Source organism: Theropithecus gelada, chromosome 3, assembly GCF_003255815.1.
Source record: "Theropithecus gelada isolate Dixy chromosome 3, Tgel_1.0, whole genome shotgun sequence".
NCBI classification, from domain to species: Eukaryota; Metazoa; Chordata; class Mammalia; order Primates; family Cercopithecidae; genus Theropithecus; species Theropithecus gelada.
In genome coordinates this window covers 51,453,496-51,476,122 of record NC_037670.1, presented here as the reverse complement: position 1 = coordinate 51,476,122, position 22,627 = coordinate 51,453,496, and the positions used below count along the sequence as shown (strand labels likewise).

The window sequence follows — 22,627 nt, the reverse complement described above, 5'->3', positions numbered from 1 at the left end:
GTAGGAGTTTGTGGCTTGAGGTTTTGCCCAGCTCTGTGACTCTTGGACATCTCATGAGTTGTGTTTGGGGACTGCAATGTCTGGAGAAGTGCTGTTTCCTGAATCTCTTTCACTGTCCTTGGTTGTGGTGAAATGGAGCTTTTACGTGGAATGAACCTCGAGGCCTTTCATTTGATGCAGCAAAAGTTCCATCTCACCCTTGCTGTTCAGTCAGAGGCAGGGAGGACCGTTTTTCCTAATTCTGCTTGTACTTACACCAGTTTTACTCTCCCCAGACCTATCAGGAGCTGAAGGTAGCCATATCCCAGCAAGACACGTGAGACTCGGAGTAGGGTCTGTGTGTTCCACGGTGATGGGGCCTTCGCCTTGGTTAAAGGCATTGATGGTTACGGGCTGCATGTGGCCCAGGATGGCTTTGAATGTGGCCTAACACAAGTCCGTAAACTTGGCCGGGAACAGTGGCTCACGTCTGTAATCTCAGCACTTTGGGAGGCTGAAATGGGCAGATCACCTGAGGTCAGGAGTTCGAGACCAGCCTGGCCAACATGGTGAAACCCCATCTCTACTAAAAATACAAAAAATCAGCCAGGCACAGTGGCACACACCTGTAATCCCAGCTACTCGGGAGGCTGAGGCAGGAGAATCGCTTGAACCTGGGAGGCGGAGGTTGCAGTGAGCTGAGATCACGCCACTGTATTCCAGCCTGGGTAGCAGAGGAAGACCCTGTCTCAAAAAACCCCAAATCTGTAAACTTTCTGAAAACATGAGATTTATGCACAGACTTCCTTCCTTCCTTCCTTCCGTCCTTCCTTCCTTCCTTCCTTCCTTCCTTCCTTCCTTCCTTCCTTCCTTCCTTCCTTCCCTCCCTCCCTCGCTCCCTCCCTCGCTCCCTCCCTCTCTCTCTTTTGCTCATCAGCTGTCACAGTGTTAGTGTATTTTATGTGTGGCTCAAGACAATTCTTCTTCTTCCAGTGTGGCCCAGGGAAGCCAAAACATTGGACACCCCTGGTTTCGGGCCTTGTCTAGCACTGAACCACAGACGGGACTTGGTGACAAATGACACAAGCAGAGGGACCCCCGAGTTCCCCCCCTTCTGCTGGGTCAGGGAATAAGCCTCCATTCTCCTGAGCCCCTGCCTGGTCAGGTGGGAGCTGGGCATCTGTGGTCAGCTGGCGTTTTCCGTCTTGAGTTTTAGAAACTCTTAGCACACCTCTTCTCCTGGCACATTTTACTGGCTGGAATCCCAGCTGCTTTGGGTGTGGGGTTGTTGGCTGGGGAGCTTCCTTGTTCAGTCGGCCTGAGGTCTGGCCTGGGCCAGTTCCTTCCTCCCAGAGTCAGAGGGGCTCCCCAGAACCACCAGCCAGGTCTGCAGGGGGCCCCCTTCCCCACCAGCCCACCCATGACCAGGCGGAGACGCCTTTGAGCCCAGGAGTCTTGATGGGAACAAGGCCTGCGTTCCCGCGGTACAGGGGTATCTTAGGGTCCCCTGGGGTACAGCAGAGCCTGGGCAGCACCCCTGGCTCCCAGTCCAGGACTGTGTCCCATAAAACTCCTTCTTGTCATTTCTTCTGCCTGCACCGTCTCCTGCTGAGCTTGACGTGCAGGGCGTGGGGTGAGCTTTCTACCCCTGCCACGGGTGGAGCCCGGGGAATCGTGGGGGGAGCGTGGTCTCCCTGAACTGCTCAGTGAGCTGCGGGGACTGAGGGCGGGAGCTGTGGGGACCGGAGCCCTTCAGGGCCCGGGTGTGACTGAAGGCGTCGGTGTTGGGGGTTTCCCCAGGATACCTGCCCTCAGCCTGGCTTGGTTGCGGTTGTGGCTGGGGGGTCGGTGGTGAGCTGTGCAGGTCAGTGGTGGATGGGCTGCCCCCTCCACTGCCTTCCCCGGACCCCTGCTGTCTCCAGAGCTTGGATGCTCCCCGCTGTGGCAGCCGGAGCCCCGGGATTTGGACGGACTCTTCATACCGCAGATGCCTCTGAGCACTGTGCGTCCGGCCCTGTGCACTGTGCCTGGCCTGCGCCCCCACCGAGCGCTGCTACCCGTGAAAGCCGGGCCGGCGGAGGCAGTTTCTGCGTGGGGTCCGGCCCGTGGGGGCTACCTCGTGTCCCCGGGTGCTGTGGTGATCCTAGGAGCAGGGCATCCCTCTGCCATGACGGGGCCCCCTTCCACTCCAGGACTGCCCGCCGTTTGCTGTGCACTCACTGCCCTGTTGGGCTCTCTCTGTGGCTGTGCTGCCCGCACAGAGCCTCGTGTGAGGGCCAGTGTCCACCGCCACCCCCGCCGCCGAGTGTGGTGCTTCTGCGTGCAGCCCGAGGCGGCCGCCTCTCTTCCTGCATCAGCAGCACGTCCTGCCTGCAGCTGCCGTCTCTCCTACCCTGCGCCCCCTTCCCAGGCCTGCGTTTCTCTCTCCTGTTACTGATGCGTAGACCACACCCTCGTTCTCCCCCGTGTCCCTCCCGGGCGTCCACGTTTTCCACACAGCTCACAGCATGCGATGGGAGCTCGGGTTTTCCGCAGTGCTTGATGGAGCCGTAGGAGTGGGGGGTCGGGGGCGCCTGGCTCTCCCAGTGTGTGTCGGGAGATTGGCCGGCTTTGCGAAGGCCTGAGGCAGGCGCGGCAGGCCGGGCTGATGAGCAGGAGGGCGGGCAGCCGTCCCGCGGGAACGCAGGCCTTGTTCCCCATCCAGACTCCTGGGCTCGAAAGCGTCTCTGCCTGGTCATGGGTGGGCCGGTGGGGAAACGGGCCCCCTGCAGACCTGGCTGGTGGTTCTGGGGGGCCCCTCTGACTCTGGGAGGAAGGAACCGGTCCAGGCCAGGCTTGGGTCTGAGTTCCCGGGCAGGGGCCGGGTCCTGTATGCATCCGCGTGGGTGAGCTCCCCCTCGCCTTCCAGGGTAAGCAGGAAGAGAATGACGTGGTGGAGAAGCTGAACCTCTTCTTGGATCTGCTGCAGTCCTATAAGGTGAGTCTTGGCTGCTCCTTGGTTGGGGGCAGAACTTTCAGGAATGATCTTAGGATCCTTCAAGGGTCTAACTCCTGGGAGACGGAGGAGGAGCTGAGAAGCCCGGGCTGCAGGGGGAGACGGGGCCTTCCGTCTCGCGGGGCTGCTTCCCTCGGCCGGCTCCGCAGGGCCTGGTGCGGACACTGAGGGCAGCGGCGAATGGCTCCCCTGGCCCGGCAGGACCTGTGCGAGCGGCATGAGAAGGGCGTGCTGCACAAGCACCAGCGGGCGCTGCACAAGTACAGCCTGATGAAGAGGCAAATGATGAGCGCCGCCGCGCAGAACCGCGAGCCGGAGTCCGTGGAGCAGCTGGAGTCCCGCATCGTGGAGGTGGGTGGCGTGGCGGCGGAGCAGGCCCGTGGGAGCCTTTCCCTTCCTGGCCATGGTGGGACCACAGCCGTCCTGGTGGGCTCCCCTGGGTTGGCTCCATGTGTCTGGAACAGAGCTGGGGGTGCAGTGGAGGCAGGGAGCCGGCCCGGGTGCCCAGAGTGACGCGGCTCCCTGCCCGGCGCTCCCTCCCCGGCCCTCTCTTTACCTCGCCACCTTCCAAATGCCTGGTGAAGGCTGAAGGAGAAGGGGCCGTCCTGGCTCAGGGAGCGCGGTGGTGTTCCGGCCTTGGTGCTCCCGTTGCCGGCTGGGCGCAAAGGGCGGCTGTTTGCTTTGCAGCAGGAGAACGCGATTCAGACAATGGAGCTGCGGAACTACTTCTCCCTGTACTGCCTGCACCAGGAGACGCAGCTCATCCACGTCTACCTGCCCCTCACCTCCCACATCCTCCGCGCCTTCGTCAACTCTCAGATCCAAGGGCACAAGGAGGTGAGTCCGCCTTGCCCTGGCCGCTGTCTCAGCCATGGCCTTTCTTTCTCCCGCCGCCCTTCCTTCCAGCCTGGCAGCGCGGTGGCCGGCCACCCTCGAGAGGTATTTTAGTGCAGTTGGGGTCCTTATGGGCCTTGGAACACGGTGCTCACCCAGATCTTCTAGTCTCCTGTGTAGCCAAGATCAGAATCGTGAGGGTGTCCCCAGTGATTCCTGCAGGGTGGAGGGAGGCGCAGACAGGGACAGTTTGCCTTCTGGAGGGATTTGAGGAGTCCGAGGCTCCAGCACCCCGAGGCGGAGAGAAGGGTTCTGGGCGCCTGGGAGTGCCCTAGGTGGGTGTTTTTCGAAGATCCCTGGCCAGCCTCCTCCAGATGGCGGTTCCTTCAGCCTGTGAGAAGAAACGCTGCCAAGGTCGTGGGGGAAGCCTCCCTTGATTTCTGGTGGCTAGCTCACGGCAGCGCTGCTGCGATTACAGGCGCGAGCCCCTGTGCCCGGCTGAAACTCTGTTTATTAAGTAGCTGCAAGCAGTTTTGAAGCCGTGGTCTGTGGTTTGTGTTGAACGGCACCGAGTGTCTGGGATGGTCACGAGATTCCACACTGTCCCCGGGAGGTGCTTGGTGCCTTGGGGGCCGTCCGGCAGTTTGGGAATGGCAGGCCGGAGGCGGCCGTGGTGCGGCTGGAGAGGTGGGGACAGCTGCTGTATTAGGAGCATCACTGTGACACGGCCAGGGTCTCAGGGACCAGGTTGGGCTTGGACATGTGAGTGGCTGGGTGTGTTCTCAGTGAAGGAATGTGACCAACAGGCGGGGCCCTGTCCTGCCCGGGGCATGATGCCATAACCCCAGTCCTACCAGGTTTTTTATTGTGATGAGGAATTTCCAGTCCTGTGATGCTGAGATGAGTGTTCTGTGGTCCAGTGACTCAGCCTCCCCTGCAGGCCCCCAGGGTGCGCCCTGCCCTTCTCTGGCCACCTGAGCCCCTGCCCGGCAGGTCTTGGCCTGACCCCTGCCTCACTGCCACGCTCCCCTCCTCCATCCACAGCATCTGTTCCTTACCCTGGTTCCCAAAGTGCTTGGCGAGTGGGGCTGCCGTTTGCATTCGGTTTGGGTGTTACTGATTTGGTGGATGTGGTCTCTGTGTTTCTGGTTTGCTGTTTGGTTTTGAGATGGAGTCTTGCTCTGTCACCCAAGCTGGAGGGCAGTGGTGTCATCATAGCTCACTGCAGCCCCAGCCTTCCGAGTAGCTGGGACCACAGGCAGGCGCCACCACGTCCGACTAATATTTCTGATTTTCTGTGGAGACAGGGTGTCCCTATGTTGCCCAGGCTGGCCTTGGTGTTTGACCTGTCAAGGCTTCCATGAGGCCAGTGCCCGCACGGCAGCTAGAGCACGTACTGGCAATGACGCGATAGTAATGTTTCTCACGATTCCACGGCAGGCAGATCTGCGGCCCTTTGGTCCTGGGTGCAGGGACCGAGGCGTGGGCGTCTGTGACCACAGGTCACATGAGGTCGCTGGTCCACTCCTCGTTTGGGCTTTCTCTGTGCAGGATGGGCAGTACTGGTTCTGCCAGAGGTTCGAGCAGCTGATGCACCCGAGGGCCTCTCCCTCCCTGTCACTGGCAGGGGAAGGAATTGGGATTAGAGCGTGAGGAGCAGCCCCGGCCCCGCCTGCTGATGTTGTTCTCTTCGTGTTCCCTTCCAGATGAGCAAGGTGTGGAACGACCTGAGGCCCAAGCTCAGCTGCCTCTTTGCGGGACCACACAGTGCCCTGACCCCACCGTGTTCCCCGCCGGAGGACGGCCTGTGTCCTCACTAGCGCCTGAGGCTGAGGTGGTGCTCCCTGCGGCCGCACTAAAACCTCTTTCCAAACGGTGTGTCCGGTGTAATTCCCTTTGGACGGCAGCTCCCCTCCCCACCACGTGCTGCAGCCGGAGCAGAGGAGCTCACGCCTGCGGGTCGGGAGGGGCATCCATGGACCACAGGGGCAGCTGGGCCACACTGCCCTTCGCCCTGTGGCCTGCTAGCCTGGTGGAGAGGGGTGGTGGGGTTCTCTGGAATGGTTTTCTTCTGATACCCAGAGCCCTGCCGGGAGGCAGGGATCTCTCATCTAATAGAGTTTGTGCTTGGGAGAGCGTGGGGGCGGGGCCTCCAGGTGCTGGAACAGTCGGGAGGGGCAGCGTCATGGTGCTGTCAGCCGAGGAGAGAGAGAGGGCAGGGCCGCCCTGCAGCCCAGGCATGGGACTGACCACGGACAGCAAGGGGACAGCCAGTGGTGCCAAGGCCGGGAGGGAGGGCCGTCGGGCATAGGGCACGCACGGTGAATTTTCTAGGGAACTCGCTGCAGTCAACACCAGGAGCCCTGGTCTGGGAGTGGCCTGTGGGGTCCAGTGGCCTCATGCCCTGTGCCCATACCATGACCCCATGTGTGCCCCTGTGTCCACACCATGACCCTGTGTGTGCTTGTGGTCTCAGGCCTGGAAGACAAAGGCGTGACGGAGAGCTGCGGCTCTGAGCGCGGGTGCTACAGCGGCTCTGTTCTCATCCCCTGGACTCCCTTGATTTCTGGTGACCAGTGTTGGAGTCTGCACCGTGCGGCACTGAGGCTGGATGGGCTGGCAGAGGACAGGTGGGGGCGTGGGGGACGTGTGTTCCATTCCAGCTGGGGCTTTAGAGGAGGGATAGCCCCTTTTTAAGTGGATTTTCTTCTCTGAGGCGCCTAGAGCCCTCCTCCCAGCCTCTTGCTACACACTTGCCGTCCCGGCCACCTGCCCACAGAGGGGACTGGTCTTCCAGGCCCCTTGCCTTCTCTGGATGAGGAAGGCCATTCTCCTGAGCTCTGTGGGGGGGTGAAATGTCCACCTCAGGCCTGGGTCTGCTCCTGCCCCAAACCCCTTTTGTGGAAGGCACATGGAGCCAGGCTGGGCTCCTAGACCCCTGCACTTCTCTGGAGCCTGAGGCCCCCCCTGGCCGGGGGGAGGTGCTGGAAGAGGTCCTCCGGGCTCCAGGCTTTCCGAGGTCCCTCCTTTCTGCAGCTGCTCGCTGGCCTCCGGGGTGTTCTCTCCTCTCACGGAGGACGCTTCCCTTCTTCCTGTACCTATGGGCAGCTCATGGCCCCGGGATGGAAAGGGGACTGTGTGTGCCTCACAGGCAGGGGATCCGTCGTCCACCGTGAGCCAGCCAGAGGGAGCGGCTGTGCTGACTTGGGGGCTGTGGGGCTCGGGCCCAGCCCGGCCTGTGGTTCTGCTGGTGCCTTCCTGCTGTGGGCTGGGCTGCTTCCTCCTGGCCAGATGAGCAGAGGGCATGTTCCCCCTTGGAGCCCAGTGGGTGGGCTGTCCTGTGAGTCCCTAGCCCACTCGAGTCTTGGGCTGTGCTGCCTTCTGACCCCCCTCTGCAGAGACAGGTTCTCAGTTGGCATGAGTGGCACCGTGACACTTGAGCCATGAAGCATGACCCTGTGTGGGCAGAAGGCTGCAAGGACTCTCCGTCCTTCCTGCACCTGCCTGGGGCCTGTCCAGCTGCAGGACCACGGAGGCTGTGGGGAGCCGTGGCGGGTGTCAGGCGCTGTGGCCTCTGTGTCTCCAGAGTAGGCGAGGCACGCGCTCCTGACGCAGCCCTCCAAGGAGAGAGCAAAACTTCAGAATGAGCTTTTCTGAAGGAGCTTTCCTGGCAGGGACTCCGGGGTCAGTGAGTGTATGAGAGGCCACATGCCTGGTGGCATCTCCCTGTGGTGGAAACTTCAGGATCAGGGTCTCAGGGTCCTCGTATCCAGAGGCTGAGGACAGAGCTGGAAAGCAAGAGGGCAGGGGTGAGGAGGGAGCAGGAGGGCAGGGGTGAGGGGGAACAGGAGGGCAGGGGTGAGGTGGAGCAGAAGAGGGGTGAGAGGGAGCAGGAGAGCAGGGGTCGGGGGTACAGAAGGGCAGGGGTGAGGAGAGAGCAAGAGGGCAGGGATGAGGGGGGACAGGAGGGCAGGGGTGAGGAGAGCAAGAGGGCAGGGGTTGGGGGGCAGGAGAGCAGGGGGTGAGGGGGGCAGGAGGGTTAGGAAGGCAGGGGTGAAGGGGGGCTGGAAGGCAGGGGTGAGGGGGGACAGGAGGGCAGGGGTGAGGACAGCAAGAGGGCAGGGGTTGGGGGGCTGGAGAGCGGGTCCTGGAGAGCAGGGGTGCGAGGGTCAGGAGGGCGGGGTGAAGGGGGGGCTGGAGGGCAGCCTGTCCTCCATGTGTGACTGTGGTCACTTCCTGTGTGCCCTGGTGTCGGCTCTGTGGAGGGGTGGGCACTGGCTTTGGAACACCTCCCTCCCAGTGCCTTCTAAAGGGCAGCAGGAAGAGGCCTGCCAGGCAGGGGCAGCAGAGGCCACCTTTCTTCTTCCTCCTTGGCCTCCGCCCTGTGCTGCCCGGGCAGGTCCCCAGGCCCAGGCGCTGAGAGGCTGTTTACTGCTGCAGGTGGAGGTCCGGTGCTGGAGGGAGGGGAGTTCCCCGCACGCCTCTCCAGCCCTCCTGCTGCCCATGGCCCAAGCCCAAGCCCAGGCCCAAGCCCAAGCCTGTGCCGGTCATTGCGGCCTCATCCAGCTGGCAGGGACAGCTGTGTGTGATGCTGCTGGAGATGCCAGATGCCATGTGCCCTGCGAGGACGGCTGGCGGGGCCGCGGGAGGGGGACTGCCAATCATGGTGAAAGGGGACATTTTCACTGGGTCCTCCTGGTTCGTGTCCTGCGTACTCGGGGGGCACTGTGCAGACAGCTGCCCTTTGTCTGCCGGAGACAGTGCGGGCAGGGAGACAGGTTTAGGGCTCTGACAAGGGGCACGGGGACTCCGAGCTGAGGGATGGATGTCAGGGCGGCTCTGTGCGTCTGAGGCCTTTGCTCTTGCTTTGTGGGTCTGTTCATGTCCAAAGCACTTTAGGAGGCTGCAGGGATCAATACCCAATATACCCAATAAACTGGAATTGTTTACACGTGACCTACATTTTGGACGGTTTATCAATAAACGTGTGAACAACTGTTATTAAACGTGTATGAAAGTTGGGCAGGGGAGGGGACTAGCCTATGAGGCGTTCAATCTGGGTTTTAGCCTAGAGCCCTTGGCTGAGCCTCAGCTTCCCACACTGTGGAGGGGGTTTTGAGAGGACACATCCCCAGCTTGTGGCTGTGTGTCCGAGCACGTGTGCCCCTGCCCTGGGCCAGCTGCCCGCCTCGGGAGCAGTCTCCATCCTCTCCTACCTCTGTGCAGCAATGTGGGCCGAAGCCCAGCACATCCGGCAGCTTCCTGTGGACCTGGCAGGCTGTGCTGGTGCCCAGAGGAGGACGTTTAAAAGGTTAGAGACCAGCCAGGCATGGTGGCTCACGCCTGTAATCCCAGCACTTTGGGAGGCTGAGGCGGGTGGATCACCTGAGGTCAGGAGTTCAAGACCAGCCTGGCCCACATGGGGAAACCCCCATCTCTACTAACATACAAATATTAGTTGGGTGTGACAGTGTGCACCTGTAATCCCACCTCTTCAGGAGGCTGAGATGGGAGGATCGCTTGAACCTGGGAGGCGGAGGTTGAAGTGAGCTGAGATCGTGCCACTGCATTCCAGCCTGGGCAACAAAGCGAGACTCTATCTCCAAAAAAAAAAAAAAAAAAAAAAAGAAAAAAAAAACTGCTAGAGACCTTTATTTTTCTTTCCATCCAGTCAATTCCAGACGAAACCCAGCTCCGAGCCACTCGGTGCTCCCAGGTGAGGACAGTTTGTGGCTGTTCAGCAGCCACGTCTCCTGCCCAGGGACTGCCCTGGGCTCCTGCTAGACCGTGTCCACCTCACGGAGCGTGTAGTCCAGGATGGTGTCCTGACCCTGGAACTTGAAGTACCCGTGGAATTTCTTCTTCTGAAGCAGGAGTGGAAACCAGTAGCTGTCATCGGGCCACATGTCCTTGAAGGGGATCTGGTCCAGCTGGAACCAGCATGGGCGCATTTCTGTACCGAGGGGGGAAGAGAGGCACTGATATGCAACCCAGACTTCATGCTTAAAAACATGGTTTTTCCGGCTGGGCGCGGCAGCTCACGCCTGGAATCCCAGCACTGTGGGAGGCCGAGGTGGGCGGATCACGAGGTCAGGAGATTGAGACCAGCCTGGCCACCATGGTGAAACCCTGTCTCTACTAAAAATACAAAAAATCAGCCAGGTGTGGTGGCGGGCGCCTGTAGTCCCAGCTACTTGGGAGGCTGAGGCAGGAGAATGGTGTGAACCTGGGAGGCAGAGTTTGCAGTGAGCCGAGATGGCGCCACTGCACTCCAGCCTGGGTGGCAGAGCGAGACTCCGTCTCAACAACAACAACAAAAACATGTTTTTTTGTAGAGATGGGGGTCTCATTATATTGCCCAGACTGGTCTTGAACTCCTGAGCTCAAGCGATCCTTCTGCCTCGGCCTCCCAGTGCTGGGATTCCAGGTGTGAGCCCCGGCGTCTGGCCAGCCCAAACTTACACTGACTCTGAGGAGTTCACCGAGTGATCGTGAGGAACTTGATGATCGTTTATATTTAATCCTCATGACCATGTTTCTCATTTTAGGGTAGGAAAATGGGCGCAGAGCAGGGGCGGGTACACTTCTGGAGCCTCAGTGCAGAGACCACTGCTCATGGGCCCCGCACTGGCACTGTGGGGTGGAGGGGGACGCAGGCTGCCCGCTGCCTGGCACTCAGAGATGGTTTGGGCTGATGGCCTTTCTCCCAGACAGGAGATGGGACCCGCAGAGTGGGGAGGGGGAGCAGGCCCCGTGAGACTCACCGTCGCTCTCCGTGGGGGTCCCCTGGATGCTGTCTGTGCAGAAGATATGCACGTCCATGAGCTCAGGCTCGCCCACGAACTCAAACACGATCTGGCCCACCTTGTGCAGGGCATCCACCGTCAGACCGCTCTCCTCCTGCAGCTCCCTGCGGGCAGAGGTGGATGGGGGAGGGAGGCTGTCAGGGCATGGCGCCACGCCCACACGATGGCAGGGAGGAGGAGCTGGGCATCTACACACAGCCCAGGGAGCCACCAGGGTGGATGGGAGACCCAGGAGGATGTCGCCCAGAAGGCGTTAGCTGGTCCTGACCTGGCTGAGCTTCAGAATCAGCTTGAACTGTGAAGACACAGAGTTTGGTTGAGCGGCTCTGGGGAGGGGCCCGGAGGTGGTGTGGAGCCGCTGGTGGGAGGAACACAGTTCTTGTCTGTGCCGTATGTGCACCAGTGACAGCCCAGGCCCAGTGGAGTCAGCCACTTGTCTATGGTCTTGAGACCTGAGGGTGGCAGGGTGGGGACCAACCCCACTTCCTTCCTTCCCGGTTACTTGCTTTTCCACGGCTGAGCATCAGAGCCCACGTAGCGGTAGTTATGACCGCCGGGGCCCTGGGACGCTGGTTCCAGGAACCCGGGCTCTATACTCTGGGCCTGTCTGCCCAAAGAAATGTCTGTCCAGCCTGGTGCCCCTTCTCTGGGAACACAGGATGAAACCACAGGCTTCTGTGATCTCTTTCCTGAGGGAGGAGCTCTGGTTTTAACTCTGGCCCCCGGGCTGCCCACACGGGACACGTGGCCTGGGCCTCTTCCTGCATGTTCTCGGGACACGTTCCCCATAGCTGTGCCTGGAGGAGGTGTGAGGGGCTGACTTCACCACGGAGTGCTCAAGTGCTGCCGTGCCTGGGAACAAGCCCTTCCCTGCTTCCCGCACACAGAGCCAGAAGGCTTCCCCGAAGTAGTCTAATACTGTTGCTAATTTAAAAATTACATATTTGTTGTAGACAACCAGGACACAAAACGCCATAAACTCATCACCCAGGAATGCTACCGTTTCAGTGTTTTTCCTTTGGCTTTCTCCTCTGCTCATCTCTTAGAAAATGCAAACATTAACTCTTAATAGTTTAAAGTTAAAAAATAAAAATGCAAACAGGTTTGGTACAGGGTGGCTCATGCCTGTAATCCCAGCACTTTGGGAGGCCAGGGTGGGAGGATCGCTTGAGCCCAGGAGTTTGAGACCAGCCTGGGCAACATGGCAAAACCCTGTTTCTACAAAAAGAACAACAATTAGCCAGGCATGCTGGCACTTGCCTGTAGTCCCAGCTACTCAGGAGACTGAGGTGGGAGGAATGCTTCAGCCCAGGAGTTGGAGGCTGCAGTGAGGTGTGATCACTGCACTGCATTCCAGCCTGGGCAACCGAGCTAGACTCTGTCTAAAAAAAAAAAAAGGCAAACGTTATACACACTTTATACCTTGGGCTTTCCACACAAGAAAGGAGGAGTGTGTGACATTCTACACCTTAAGGAATCCAGCCGGCTTCTCAACTCCTATTTGGTATGGAAGAATAAAATGTTTCAACTTCGGGTTATGGTGGAAACCTGTGTTGGGCACAGCGGTGCTGCTGACTTCCCATTCTGAGCGTTTGCTTGCTGTGCTCAGTAGGGTTCTTGCTCAGTCCCTCAGCAGAGGCTTCCCGAAGACCCATTCCATGCTGGGAGACCCTGGGGATACACGGGCTGAGCCGCTGGGTACCTCAGTCTGCTTCTGTTACCTTGCCCGGCTAATTTTTCTGTTTTTTTTTTTTTTTTTTGTAGAGACAGGGTCTTGCTATGTTGCCCAGGCTGGTCCTGAACTCCTGGGCTCAAGTGATCCTTCTGCTTTGGCCTCCCAGCGTGCTGGGATTTCAGGTGTGAGCCACCATGCCTGGCCTAAATGGTCAGATTGAAGTGATGCCTCCTCAGCTTAAACTGCAGGGACTAGAGAGGAAGCAGACCTGGAATCGGCATTTATTCATGGAGATGGCTAATGAAAGTTGGACTTGAGCTAAAAAATTAACGTGTGTTTCTACTTGTGGGGTACAAATGGCTCCCCAATTAGATGCAACAGAGATGTTCGGTGGGGCCTCGCCCGCCTCTTGGCGGCTGGCTGTTGCTCGTCTTCAGAAGCGTCACCTCCCAGTGGAATGTTGTGACTGATTTTAGTTCATCTTCCCCAGCTCATGGCAGCGTAGGAAGCATCAAGAATCCTCCGGGAGACAGAGCTGAAGCTCCATTTCCCAGGCGGGGAGCGCCAGGCAGGTGAAGACAACGCTGCTTCAGTTCTGCCCAAGTGTCTGCTCTATCCATGGCACTCGGTTCCCCACACGGCAGACGGGGAAGATGATGAGAAATTACATGAAACAAACACAGGGTGGTGAGGCCTCTGTGGCGTGGGGAGGTGGGAGTGGCAGGTTCCGGCGGGCCTGCTTTCCATCGCTGCTCCTGCGTCCCTGGCCTCGCTGGTCTTTGGGGATCAGGGATGCTGTCTAGAAAGGTTGGCTCACACTGTGCACCTAAAGCCCAAATCTGCACGCCCCCACGATTCAGTACGCCCCACGTGCCTGTCCGCTGTCCCGAAGAGGAGGGTCTGAGTCTAGCCCTCGACCCCTGCAGGCGAGCGGGGAGGGCGCCTAAACCGGCTCTTGGCCTGGGAGTTAGGGCCCGTCCTGGGGTCCTCCTGATAGAATAGGGCTGAGTATTGCGTGGATAAAGCAGGGACCAGCCTCCCTGGAGACTGGGCTGCCGAGGCTCCTCCTGAGCAGCAAGGGCCTGGGGTTGCCCCAGGAGCAAACCCGTTCAGACTGGCAGGTACTGCAGCCCAGGGCCATGCTGGTGGCCTGTGGCTGATGGTATCTCATCTCCTGGACACGAGGCTGTTTGCTGCTGGGTTCCCCTAAGCACCAGCCTGTCTGGCTCCAGCGCCCCCGTTCCTCACGCCTGCAGGTGCTCCCCAATGAGGAATTGTTTCTTTTCTTTAAGACGGTCTCGGCCGGGCACAGTGGCTCACGCCTGTAATCACAGCACTTTGGGAAGCCAAGGCGGGTGGATCCCGTGAGGTCAGGCGTTCAAGACCAGCCTGGCCAACATGGTGAATCCCCCATATCCACTAAAAATACACAAAAAAAATTAGGCGGGCATGGTGGTGGGTGCCTGTAATCCCAGCTACTTGGGAGGCTGAGGCGGGAGAATCACTTGAACCCGGGAGGCGGAGGTTGCAGTGAGCTGAGATGGCGCTAAAATAAAAATTATGGCCAGATGCGGTGGCTCACGCCTGTAATCCCAGCACTTTGGGAGGTCAAGGTGGGCGGATCATGAGGTCAGGAGATCAAAACTATCCTGGCTAACATGGTGAAACTCTGTCTCTACTAAAAAATACAAAAAATTAGCTGGGCGTGGTGGCAGATGCCTGTAGTCCCAGCTACATGGGAGGCTGAGGCAGGAGAATGGCGTGAACCTGGGAGGCGGAGCTTGCAGTGAGCCGAGATTGCACCACTGCACTCCAGCCTGGGTGACACAGCGAGACTCCGTCTCAAAAATGAAAAAAAAAAAAAAAAAAAAAAATTACATATCAGATTATATTAAAATAATAAACTTGTTTATCAAAATATCACAAAGTAGGAGCCACTGAGTAGAAAATATTTGTAATATATATAGTATCAGACAATTCACATCTAAAATGTATAAAGAATTACAAATAAATCAGAAATCGTGACCAGCCTGGGTAATACAGTGGGACCCCATCTCTTTAAAAAAAAAAAAAAAAAAAAATTCAGAAAAAGGTAACCAAATTCAAACACGGGCAAAAGGCTTGAGCAGATACTTCACAAAGGAGGATATCCACGCGGCCCCCAGACTCACAAAGAAGGATATCTGGCCGGGCGCGGTGGCTCAAGTCTGCAATCCCAGCACTTTGGGAGGCCGAGACGGGCGAATCACGAGGTCAGGAGATCGAGACCATCCTGGCTAACATGGTGAAACCCCGTCTCTACTAAAAATACAAAAAACACTAGCCAGGCGAGGTGGCGGGCGCCTGTAGTCCCAGCTACTCGGGAGGCTGAGGCAGGAGAATGGCGTGAACCCGGGAGGCGGAGCTTGCAGTGAGCTGAGATCTGGCCACTGCACTCCACCCTGGGCGACAGAGCGAGACTCCGTCTCAAAAAAAAAAAGAAAGATACCGAGGCGGCCTGCAGACTCACAAAGAAGGATGTCCACACGACCTGCAGACTCACAAAGGATATCAATGCGGCCCGCAGACACCGTGAAGGTGCTCCCCTTCCGCAGTCCTGAGGGCACGCAGAACCTCCGTAAGCTCACCGTCCCTACCAACATGGCAAAGATGAGAGAGTACCAAGTGTGGTTCAGCATTTGTTTGAATTAGCGAAACATCTGTGAAAAGACGCTTGGCAATCTCTGCTGAAGCTGAACATCGAGTTTTCCTCCATGGTAACTGTCCACAGGAAAGGGTGCACACGGGCACCGAAAGACATGTCAGGACTGTTCCTGGCAGTCGCTTGCAACAGCTCCCAAGGGTAAGCCCTGCACGCACACCTGCAGCAGAGCTGGGGGCCTGCTGCAGAGAGGGTGAGCCTGCAGCAAAGCAGGTGAGCTGCAGCACGGGCCTCTGCAGGGCATTACCCAGCAGCTGGAGGAGCCACTGCTGTGGCACATGTGATACTGAAAAGAAGCCAGACAAGGGCGCAGCCTCTAGGATCCCACACCATATTTGGGAATAGGCCAAAGTCATCAGCTGTGCCGGAAGTCAGGGTGGAGGGCGGGGTCCCACAGTCCACTTCTTTTTCTTTTCTTTCTTTTTTTTTTTGGAGACGGAGTCTGGCTTTGTCGCCCACGCTGGAGTGCAGTGGCCGGATCTCAGCTCACTGCAAGCTCCGCCTCCTGGGTTCACACCATTCTCCTGCCTCAGCCTCCCGAGTAGCTGGGACTACAGGCGCCTGCCACCTCGCCTGGCTAGTTTTTTTGTATTTTTTAATAGAGACGGGGTTTCACCATGTTAGCCAGGATAGTCTCGATCTTCTGACCTTGTGATCCGGCCATCTCGGCCTCCCAAAGTGCTGGGATTACAGGATTGAGCCACCGCGCCCGGCCCACTTCTTTTTCTTGATCTATATGTTGGTTAAACAGGTGGACCTGCCAGGTGCGGTGGCTCACACCTGTAATTCCAGCACTTTGGGAGGCAGAGGCAGCTGGATCACTTGAGGTCAGTTCGAGACCAGCCTGGACAACATGGTGAAACTCTGTCTCTACCAAAAAATAAAAAAAATAGCCAGATGTGGTGATGCACACCTGTAGTCCCAGCTACTCAGGAGGCTCAGGCAGGAGAATGGTGTGAACCCAGGAGGCGGAGCTTGCAGTGAGCTGAGATCCGGCCACTGCACTCCAGCCTGGGCGACAGAGCAAGACTCCATCTCAAAAAAAGAAACAGGTGGCCGGGTGTGGTGGCTCACACCTGTAATCCCAGCACTTTGGGAGGCCGCAGCGGGTGGATCACAAGGTCAGAAGATAAGATACCATCCTGGCCAAGATGGTGAAACCCTGTCTCTACTAAAAATACAAAAATTAGCCGGGCATGGTGGCGGCCGCCTGTAGTCCCAGCTTCTCAGGAAGCTGAGGCAGGAGAATCGCTTGAACCTGGGAGGCGGAGGTTGCAGTGAGCCAAGATCATGCCACTTCACTCCAGCCTGGGTCACAGAGCGAGACTCCATCTCAAAAAACAAAAAAACAAAAAAACAAAACAAAAAAAAACCCACTATGCAATTTTCTCTATGTGCATGACACTTCAATAAAAGTGCAAGTTACGCTGGGCGCAGTGACTCACGCCTGTAATCCCAGCGCTTTGGGAGGCTGAGATGGGAGGATCACTTGAGGCCAGGAATTTGACACCAGCCTGGGCAACATGGCAAAACCCTGTCTCTACTAAAAATAAAAAAATTAGCCAGGTGTGGTGGTGTGCACTGGTAGTCTCAGCTACTCGGGAAGATGGCTTGAGCTCAGGAGGTCGAGGCAGCCGTGAGCTATGACTGTGTCACCGCACTCTATCCTGGGCAGTCCTGATCTTATAGAATGATTCTGGAGAAAGACTGGCAGGAAGTAAATCATTAAATATGATTAAAAAGGGTGAGAGTGCCATGAAGGAAAGATACAGGATGAGATGTGTTGAGAACGACAGGTGGGGAAGGCACTTTCTTAGCTGTGAAAGCTGTCAGGGGTGGGGTGGGGGGACAACCGGATGAAGAGCAAGGTGGGCCACAGCTTGGGATGTCCCAGGAGCAGAGACTGGGGAGGGAGGGGGCAAGGCAAGCCCGTGGGGGGCTCAGTGGCTGACACAGGAGGGCGGCTGTAAGTGCACTGAGAGGTGTTAAGGGTTTAATGTGTGAGTATGCGTCTGTGTGTGTTGCGGGTTGGGGGAGACCCAGATGCAGTCTGGGAAGGGCCACCTGGCAGCTGTGTGGAATGGGGACTGCAGAGGGGAGGGTGGAGGCCATGAGGGCCAGCCCAGCTACGGGGCTGCTGCACCTGTCCAGGTGAGGGGGATGGAGCCAGGTTACACCCGAGGATGGAAGTCACAGGCTTCCTGCTCTGTGTCTCAGTTCCCCCACTCAAACCCTGGGCTGAGTGCAAGCCACCGCTGTATTCAGCAGTGAGGGTCTGGAGTGCTGGTGCCTCTGTTTGTGTAATATTTACAGAGGGTAGGAGGAAAGTTCTTTTGACCGTGACAAAGTTCAGAAGAAAATAAATCAGGGCTGCCAAGGGGGCCTGTGCTTTGCTTGTCACCAGCAGGACAAGGAGAAGAAATCCAGCCACGTGGAGCTCCTCCATCCAGCCTCCTCAGCTCTGCTGCCTGCTGCCCTCACACCCCCCACTTCTCTGCACAGCTGGCGCTCCTCCAGCCCTCTGTGCTTCTGTGAAGGTCTCCTTCCTCCCTCCCTCCATGCCCTCCCAGCCAACGTCAAGCCCTCAGAGTGTTTTCCTGGTACCCAGTTAATCACCCTTCCTTTCTCCTGGAGGCCCCTGGCCACCAGGTGTGGACCAGACCTCCTTCTGCAGGTCTCCTGAACCCGGCGCCAGACAACACGAGAGCTCCAGAGGCAGGGACTGACCTGTTCCTCCCTGTGTCCCCAAGCCCCACACAGAGCAGCGCTACCGAAATCCATGAGGTGATGGGTGGTCTTACCAGATCAAAGACAAAGGGCTGGGCAGGAGAACCCCCAGGGCCACCTCTCCTGCCTGTTTCCTGTGCTGTTGTTGCTCTGCACACACTCCTGGCATGGACACGCTGGATGCCCGATTCACACCCAGTGGTCCTCCTCCCCAGCTGCGGCCCCCAGCACAGCCTATCGCACTGGCACCTGCCACAGTGACTGATCAAATGTGTCTGCATGGCTGGAGCCCGGGGTCCCAGGCCTTAGAGGGGAAGCACACGCAGGGCTCTCCAAACTGAGGGTTGGGACCCACATGATCCGGGAAATTAGCTTAGTAGATTACAATTGGAAAAAAGGGTCAAGCCAGTGGCTCATGCCTGCCATCTCAGCACTCTGGGAGGCCCAGGAGGGAGGATCGCTTGAGCCCAAATGAGACCCTATGTCTACGAAGAATTAACAAACTGAGCATGGTGGCATGTGTCTGTGGTCCCAGGTATTTGCGAGACTGAGGCAGGAGGATCGTTTGAACCCAGGACTTTGAGGCTGCAGTGAGCCATGAGGGTGCCACTGCACTCCCGCCTAGGTGAGATCCCATCTCTGGAGAAAAAAAGAGACATGAATCGGAAAAGTAGAGTGCCCTTTGATGTAATAAGGGCAGCTACTGCAACTTAATTTAGGTGTACCTGCATACCTGAGTGTGTATACTCTATCATATAAAACGTGTTTCTTACTGCAGGTTGTGATGAAAAAATTGGAAAGCCACTGGGGTCCTGGCTTTCTTGCGTGCCAGGACCCTCTTTACTCTGTAGTTCTCCTCTCCAGGGAAGCTGGCCTACCTTTCTTAGAACAAAAACATGAATGGGGGCTAACATCTGTGCAGCGATGTTTACACAGATGATCTCATTTACCCTGTGAGGGGTGAGGGGTGTCTGGAGGACTGTGTGATCTTGGGTAAACGGCTCAACCTCTCTGGGCTGCAGTTCCTTCCTAGGTGAAAGCTGGCTGTGTTGAGGATGCAGACTTTGTGTACACTGGGTGTGAGATAAAAGCAATCATCAGCGCCACTGAACAGACAGAGGAACCAAGTGACTGACGAGCCCTTCGGTGACAGTGAGGGTGCCGGGAGGGTTCAATTCAAGCCATGATGCACAGAAGCTTCCAGATACACCCTGAAGCCCCCAGCACCACCACGCCACAACAGCTAACACGCACTCAGCACTCACTACACACCATGCACAACAGCTAACACACACTCAACACGCACCACACACCACACACAACAGCTAACACACACTCAGCACTCACTACACACCACGCACAACAGCTAACACACTCAACATGCATCATACACCACGNCACTCACTACACACCACGCACAACAGCTAACACACTCAACATGCATCATACACCACGCACAACAGCTAACATGCACTCAGCACTCACCACACACCACACACAACAGCTAACACACACAACACGCACCACACTACACACAACAGCTCACACTCAACATGCACCACACAGCACAGCTAACACACACTCAGCACTCACCACACACTGTTCTAAGTCCTTTGTGTTCATTTCCTCATTTAATCTTCACAAGAGTCCTAAGGGCTGCGGACTGGTCTTCATTCTGAGATGAAGACACTGAGGCTCACAGGTTAACTCCCTGCTCCGGGTCACTTAGCTCTAAGTGGTGAAACCAAGGGTATGGCCCTACAGCCCAAATCCCTGTGCCCTGGGAAAGCCGGTTCCACGGCCAGACCTGCCCTGTTCTTACCTCCTGGCCCCATCCTCGATGGTCTCTCCTTCTTGCACTTTGCCCCCGAAACCATTCCACCGGCCAGCCCCGAAGCCTCGCTTTTTCATGCCCAGGAGAACTCGCTGAGGCTGCAGGACCAGCACCAGGGTATAGAGCCTGGAGGCGCCCATGGTCCCTGGGTTCTGAAACGAAGGCGAGAGGGCAGTCAGTTATGATGCGTGTGGAGGAAGCACGTGCCAGGGGCCAGGAGGACTGGGATGTGCTGTGGGAGGCAGGGTGGGGGGGGGGGGTACGCTATAATTTCCCAGCCCTGCCACGTGTGGCTTCCCTTGTGGCAGGTGGAAACCTGCCATTGAACCAATGATTTTCTGGGGTAGAAACAGAACCCAGTGGTCAGCAGGGCTGATCAAGCAGAACACAGGCTGGCGCTACCTTCCTTCTCCACAACTCAGCCCTCAGGTGCAGAGGACATGACCTTTCCAGACTGCACTCTTGCTCCTGCATCTACCCCCAGGAACGCCCTCCCATAGGCACACAGTGGGGAACAACGGTCCCCGTGCCTGACTAGCACCAAAATAACCACAGTTTATCCTGTGGTTCTCAGGTCAGGCTTCAACTCTGGCCTTTTGATTAATAGGAGCTTCTTTCAGTCTAGTGGGACCTGGCCTCTCTGTAGCAGGCTTCCAGATCCCCAGGAAATGTGTGGTTGTAGACACAGGTCCACCCAACAGGGCCTGGCTAGTCCTCCCTCCTGTGACAGGAGTTTATACCCCACTCACTCTGCTCCTACTGTGGCTACTGTAGGACCTGGCACCCAGGGGGGGCCACTGGAAGTCGCAAGGGCCCTTTCTGCTCCCATAGGTGTACAGGTTCAGGTTCAGAGGACTCTCAGGGTGATGCCTCAGCCAGGTCCCTGATGGAAAAAGGACCCTGGAGAAATGCTGGAGGGCCAGGACCAACTTTCCTTTATTTATTTTGAGATGAGATCCTGCTCTGTTGCCCAGGCTGGAGGAGAGTGGCATGATCTCGGTTCGCTGTAATCTCAGCCTCCCTGGCTGAAGCCATCCTCCTGTCTCAGCATCCCACATAGCTGGGACCACAGGCATGAGCCACCACACCCAGCTAATTGCTGTATTTTTAGTAGAGATGGGGTTTTGTCATGTTGCCCAGGCTGGTCATGAACTCCTGAGCTCAAGCAATCCACCCACCTCAGCCTCCCAAAGTGCTGAGATTACGGGCGTGAGCCACTGCGCCCAGCCAGGACCAACTTTTCTGGGGTCCACACCTGGCTGAGACACAGGATTCAGGACCAGTGATCCTCCTTGGAAGCTGTGGTGTTTGAGAAAAGGGACTCGATGGTAAGCAAAGAAGAGGGCAGGGAAGTGCTGGGTAGAGGAGGGCGTGGTCTCTGGCTAGGGCTCCACCCCCAGGCCTGTGCCCAGGGACCTAGGTGAGGACAGGCATTTCTGTTTTCCTGCCCAAATGTTGCATTTCCCAAGCCTGCCACGTCCCAGTCCTGTGCCTATAAAACCCCCCAGACCCTAGTGGGCAGATACACAAGCTGCTGGATGTCAAGAGGACGTGGAAAGCACAACAACAGGCACCAGCAGGGAATCAACTGGAGGAAGCATGAGTTTGGCACGGGCGTCAGAGGAGAGCCCAGGCTGCTCAGGAGAATCACCTTCCCACTCCAGCTCCCTTCTGGCTCCCCCATCTGCTGAGGGCGAACTCCACTTATAAAACCTTACACTCTCTCTCCAAGCCGCCCTGTGATCTGATTGCTCCGGTACATCAAGGCAAGAAACACGGGGACACAGAAAGCCCTCTGTCCTTGCGATAAGGCAGGGAGTCTAACAGCTAACACAAGCCACCTACAAGGCTGAACTTTCAGAGTACCCTCTAACACACGCCCACAGGGGCTTCAGGAGCCGCAAATATTCACCCCCAGACACTGCCTGCCCGTCTCTGTGCTCCCCTAGAGGCTTGAGCAGCGGGGAACTGAAGAAGTGAGCCACATCCCCATCGCAGGCCCTTCGAGGAGGACAAGGGAACCTTTCCCGTGTCACTGAGACTGGGTCCTGGTGGCGGAGGCAGGTCAGACAGGGTAAGTGGGTTTGTGGCTGAGCTTCACACCAGGCCCGTGTACTTTGTCCCGACACTGATTGTTCCTGCCAGAAGCCACGGTTTCCAAAGTAAATTTCAGTGATGATTTACTCCTGGTCTCCCCCAAGCCTCCGCCCCGCTCTCCTCGTCTCTCCCCCAAGTCCTCGGCCCCGCTCTCCTCGTCTCTCCCCCAAGCCCCCGGCCCCGCTCTCCTGGTCTCCCCCGAGTTCCCGGCCCAGCTCTCCTGGTCTCCCCCAAACCCCCGGCCCCGCTCTCCTCGTCTCTCCCCCATGCCCCCGGCCCCGCTCTCCTCGTCTCTCCCCCAAGCCCCCGGCCCCGCTCTCCTGGTCTCCCCCGAGTTCCCGGCCCCGCTCTCCTGGTCTCCCCTAAGCCCCCGGCCCCGCTCTCCTGGTCTCCCCTAAGCCCCCGGCCCCGCTCTCCTTGTCCCCCCCACCCCCGGCCCCGCTCTCCTGGTCTCCCCCAAGCCCCCGGCCCCGCTCTCCTTTTCTCTCCCCCAAGCCCCCGACCCAGCTCTCCTGGTCTCCCTCAAGCCCCCGGTCTCCCTCTTCTGGTCTCCCTCGAGCCCCCGACCCCGATCTTCTGGTCTCCCCCGAGTTCCCGGCCCCGCTCTCCTGGTCTCCCCCAAGCCCATGACTTGGCTCCCCCGTTCTCCTGCCGCCCGCTGGCCCGTCTCCCCTCCCTCCCTGGTCACCACCACTCCTGGGATCCTCGCGCGCGCTTTTCATACCTGCACCGCCGCTTCCGGGGGCCGGGCCTCTGGCCGGAAGTGAGGTCGGCACTTCCGGCAGCGCGCTGCCGACGTGGGGAAAATCCATGGCGGGGTGAGCGGGGCGCTACTTCCTTGTGTGCAGGTTACGGGAGTGGTTGGGGGTCCGCCCCGTCGCCTTCCTTGGTCCTGGCCTCGGGGCTGGGTGACGAGCGCTGGGCACTGTGGCCGCACGTAGGGAGCGCGACAGGGACGAGGCCGGGGTTCCTGGTCGCA

General features: G+C 58.1%; 2 protein-coding genes across 4 annotated transcripts in view; one reads left to right on the top strand and one right to left on the bottom strand.

Moving 5' to 3' along the window:
• Positions 1–5,681, top strand: part of SNX8 (sorting nexin 8) — a 55,936-nt gene extending 50,255 nt beyond the window's left edge. Inside the window, exons 8-11 of the mRNA XM_025378476.1 lie at positions 2,888–2,956; positions 3,176–3,325; positions 3,662–3,811; positions 5,515–5,681. Coding sequence (XP_025234261.1) covers positions 2,888–2,956; positions 3,176–3,325; positions 3,662–3,811; positions 5,515–5,628 — 483 coding nt within the window. The 3' untranslated portion in view covers positions 5,629–5,681. The remainder of the gene's footprint in view (positions 1–2,887; positions 2,957–3,175; positions 3,326–3,661; positions 3,812–5,514) is intronic.
• A 3,764-nt stretch (positions 5,682–9,445) lies between these two features.
• NUDT1 (nudix hydrolase 1) lies at positions 9,446–22,401 on the bottom strand. 3 transcript variants are annotated; one of them, XM_025378825.1, is made up of 4 exons: positions 22,373–22,401; positions 19,540–19,703; positions 10,573–10,718; positions 9,446–9,761 (listed from the first exon to the last, which is right to left on the bottom strand). In XM_025378825.1, the coding sequence occupies exons 2-4, from the start codon at positions 19,689–19,691 to the stop codon at positions 9,589–9,591; spliced, it is 471 nt and encodes a 156-aa protein (XP_025234610.1). In that variant the 5' UTR covers positions 19,692–19,703; positions 22,373–22,401; the 3' UTR covers positions 9,446–9,588. The 3 variants fall into 3 exon arrangements, with proteins under 3 accessions (XP_025234610.1, XP_025234611.1, XP_025234609.1); XM_025378826.1 differs by having other exon boundaries at positions 9,446–9,786; positions 22,373–22,398; XM_025378824.1 differs by lacking the exon at positions 22,373–22,401 and adding an exon at positions 21,203–21,475.
• Positions 22,402–22,627: the final 226 nt, after the last annotated feature.

Bases quoted from the DNA above. Each gene is read 5' to 3' on its own strand.
- NUDT1 (XM_025378824.1), bottom strand. From the start codon at position 21,235: ATGGGGGAGCCAGAAGGGAGCTGGAGTGGGAAG. The intron at 19,704-21,202 runs GTGATTCTCCTG...CCTTCGTTTCAG, and splicing joins AAGGGAGCTGGAGTGGGAAG to AACCCAGGGACCATGGGCGC. The intron at 9,762-10,572 runs GTGAGTCTCACG...CCCTCGGTACAG, and splicing joins GACCCCCACGGAGAGCGACG to AAATGCGCCCATGCTGGTTC.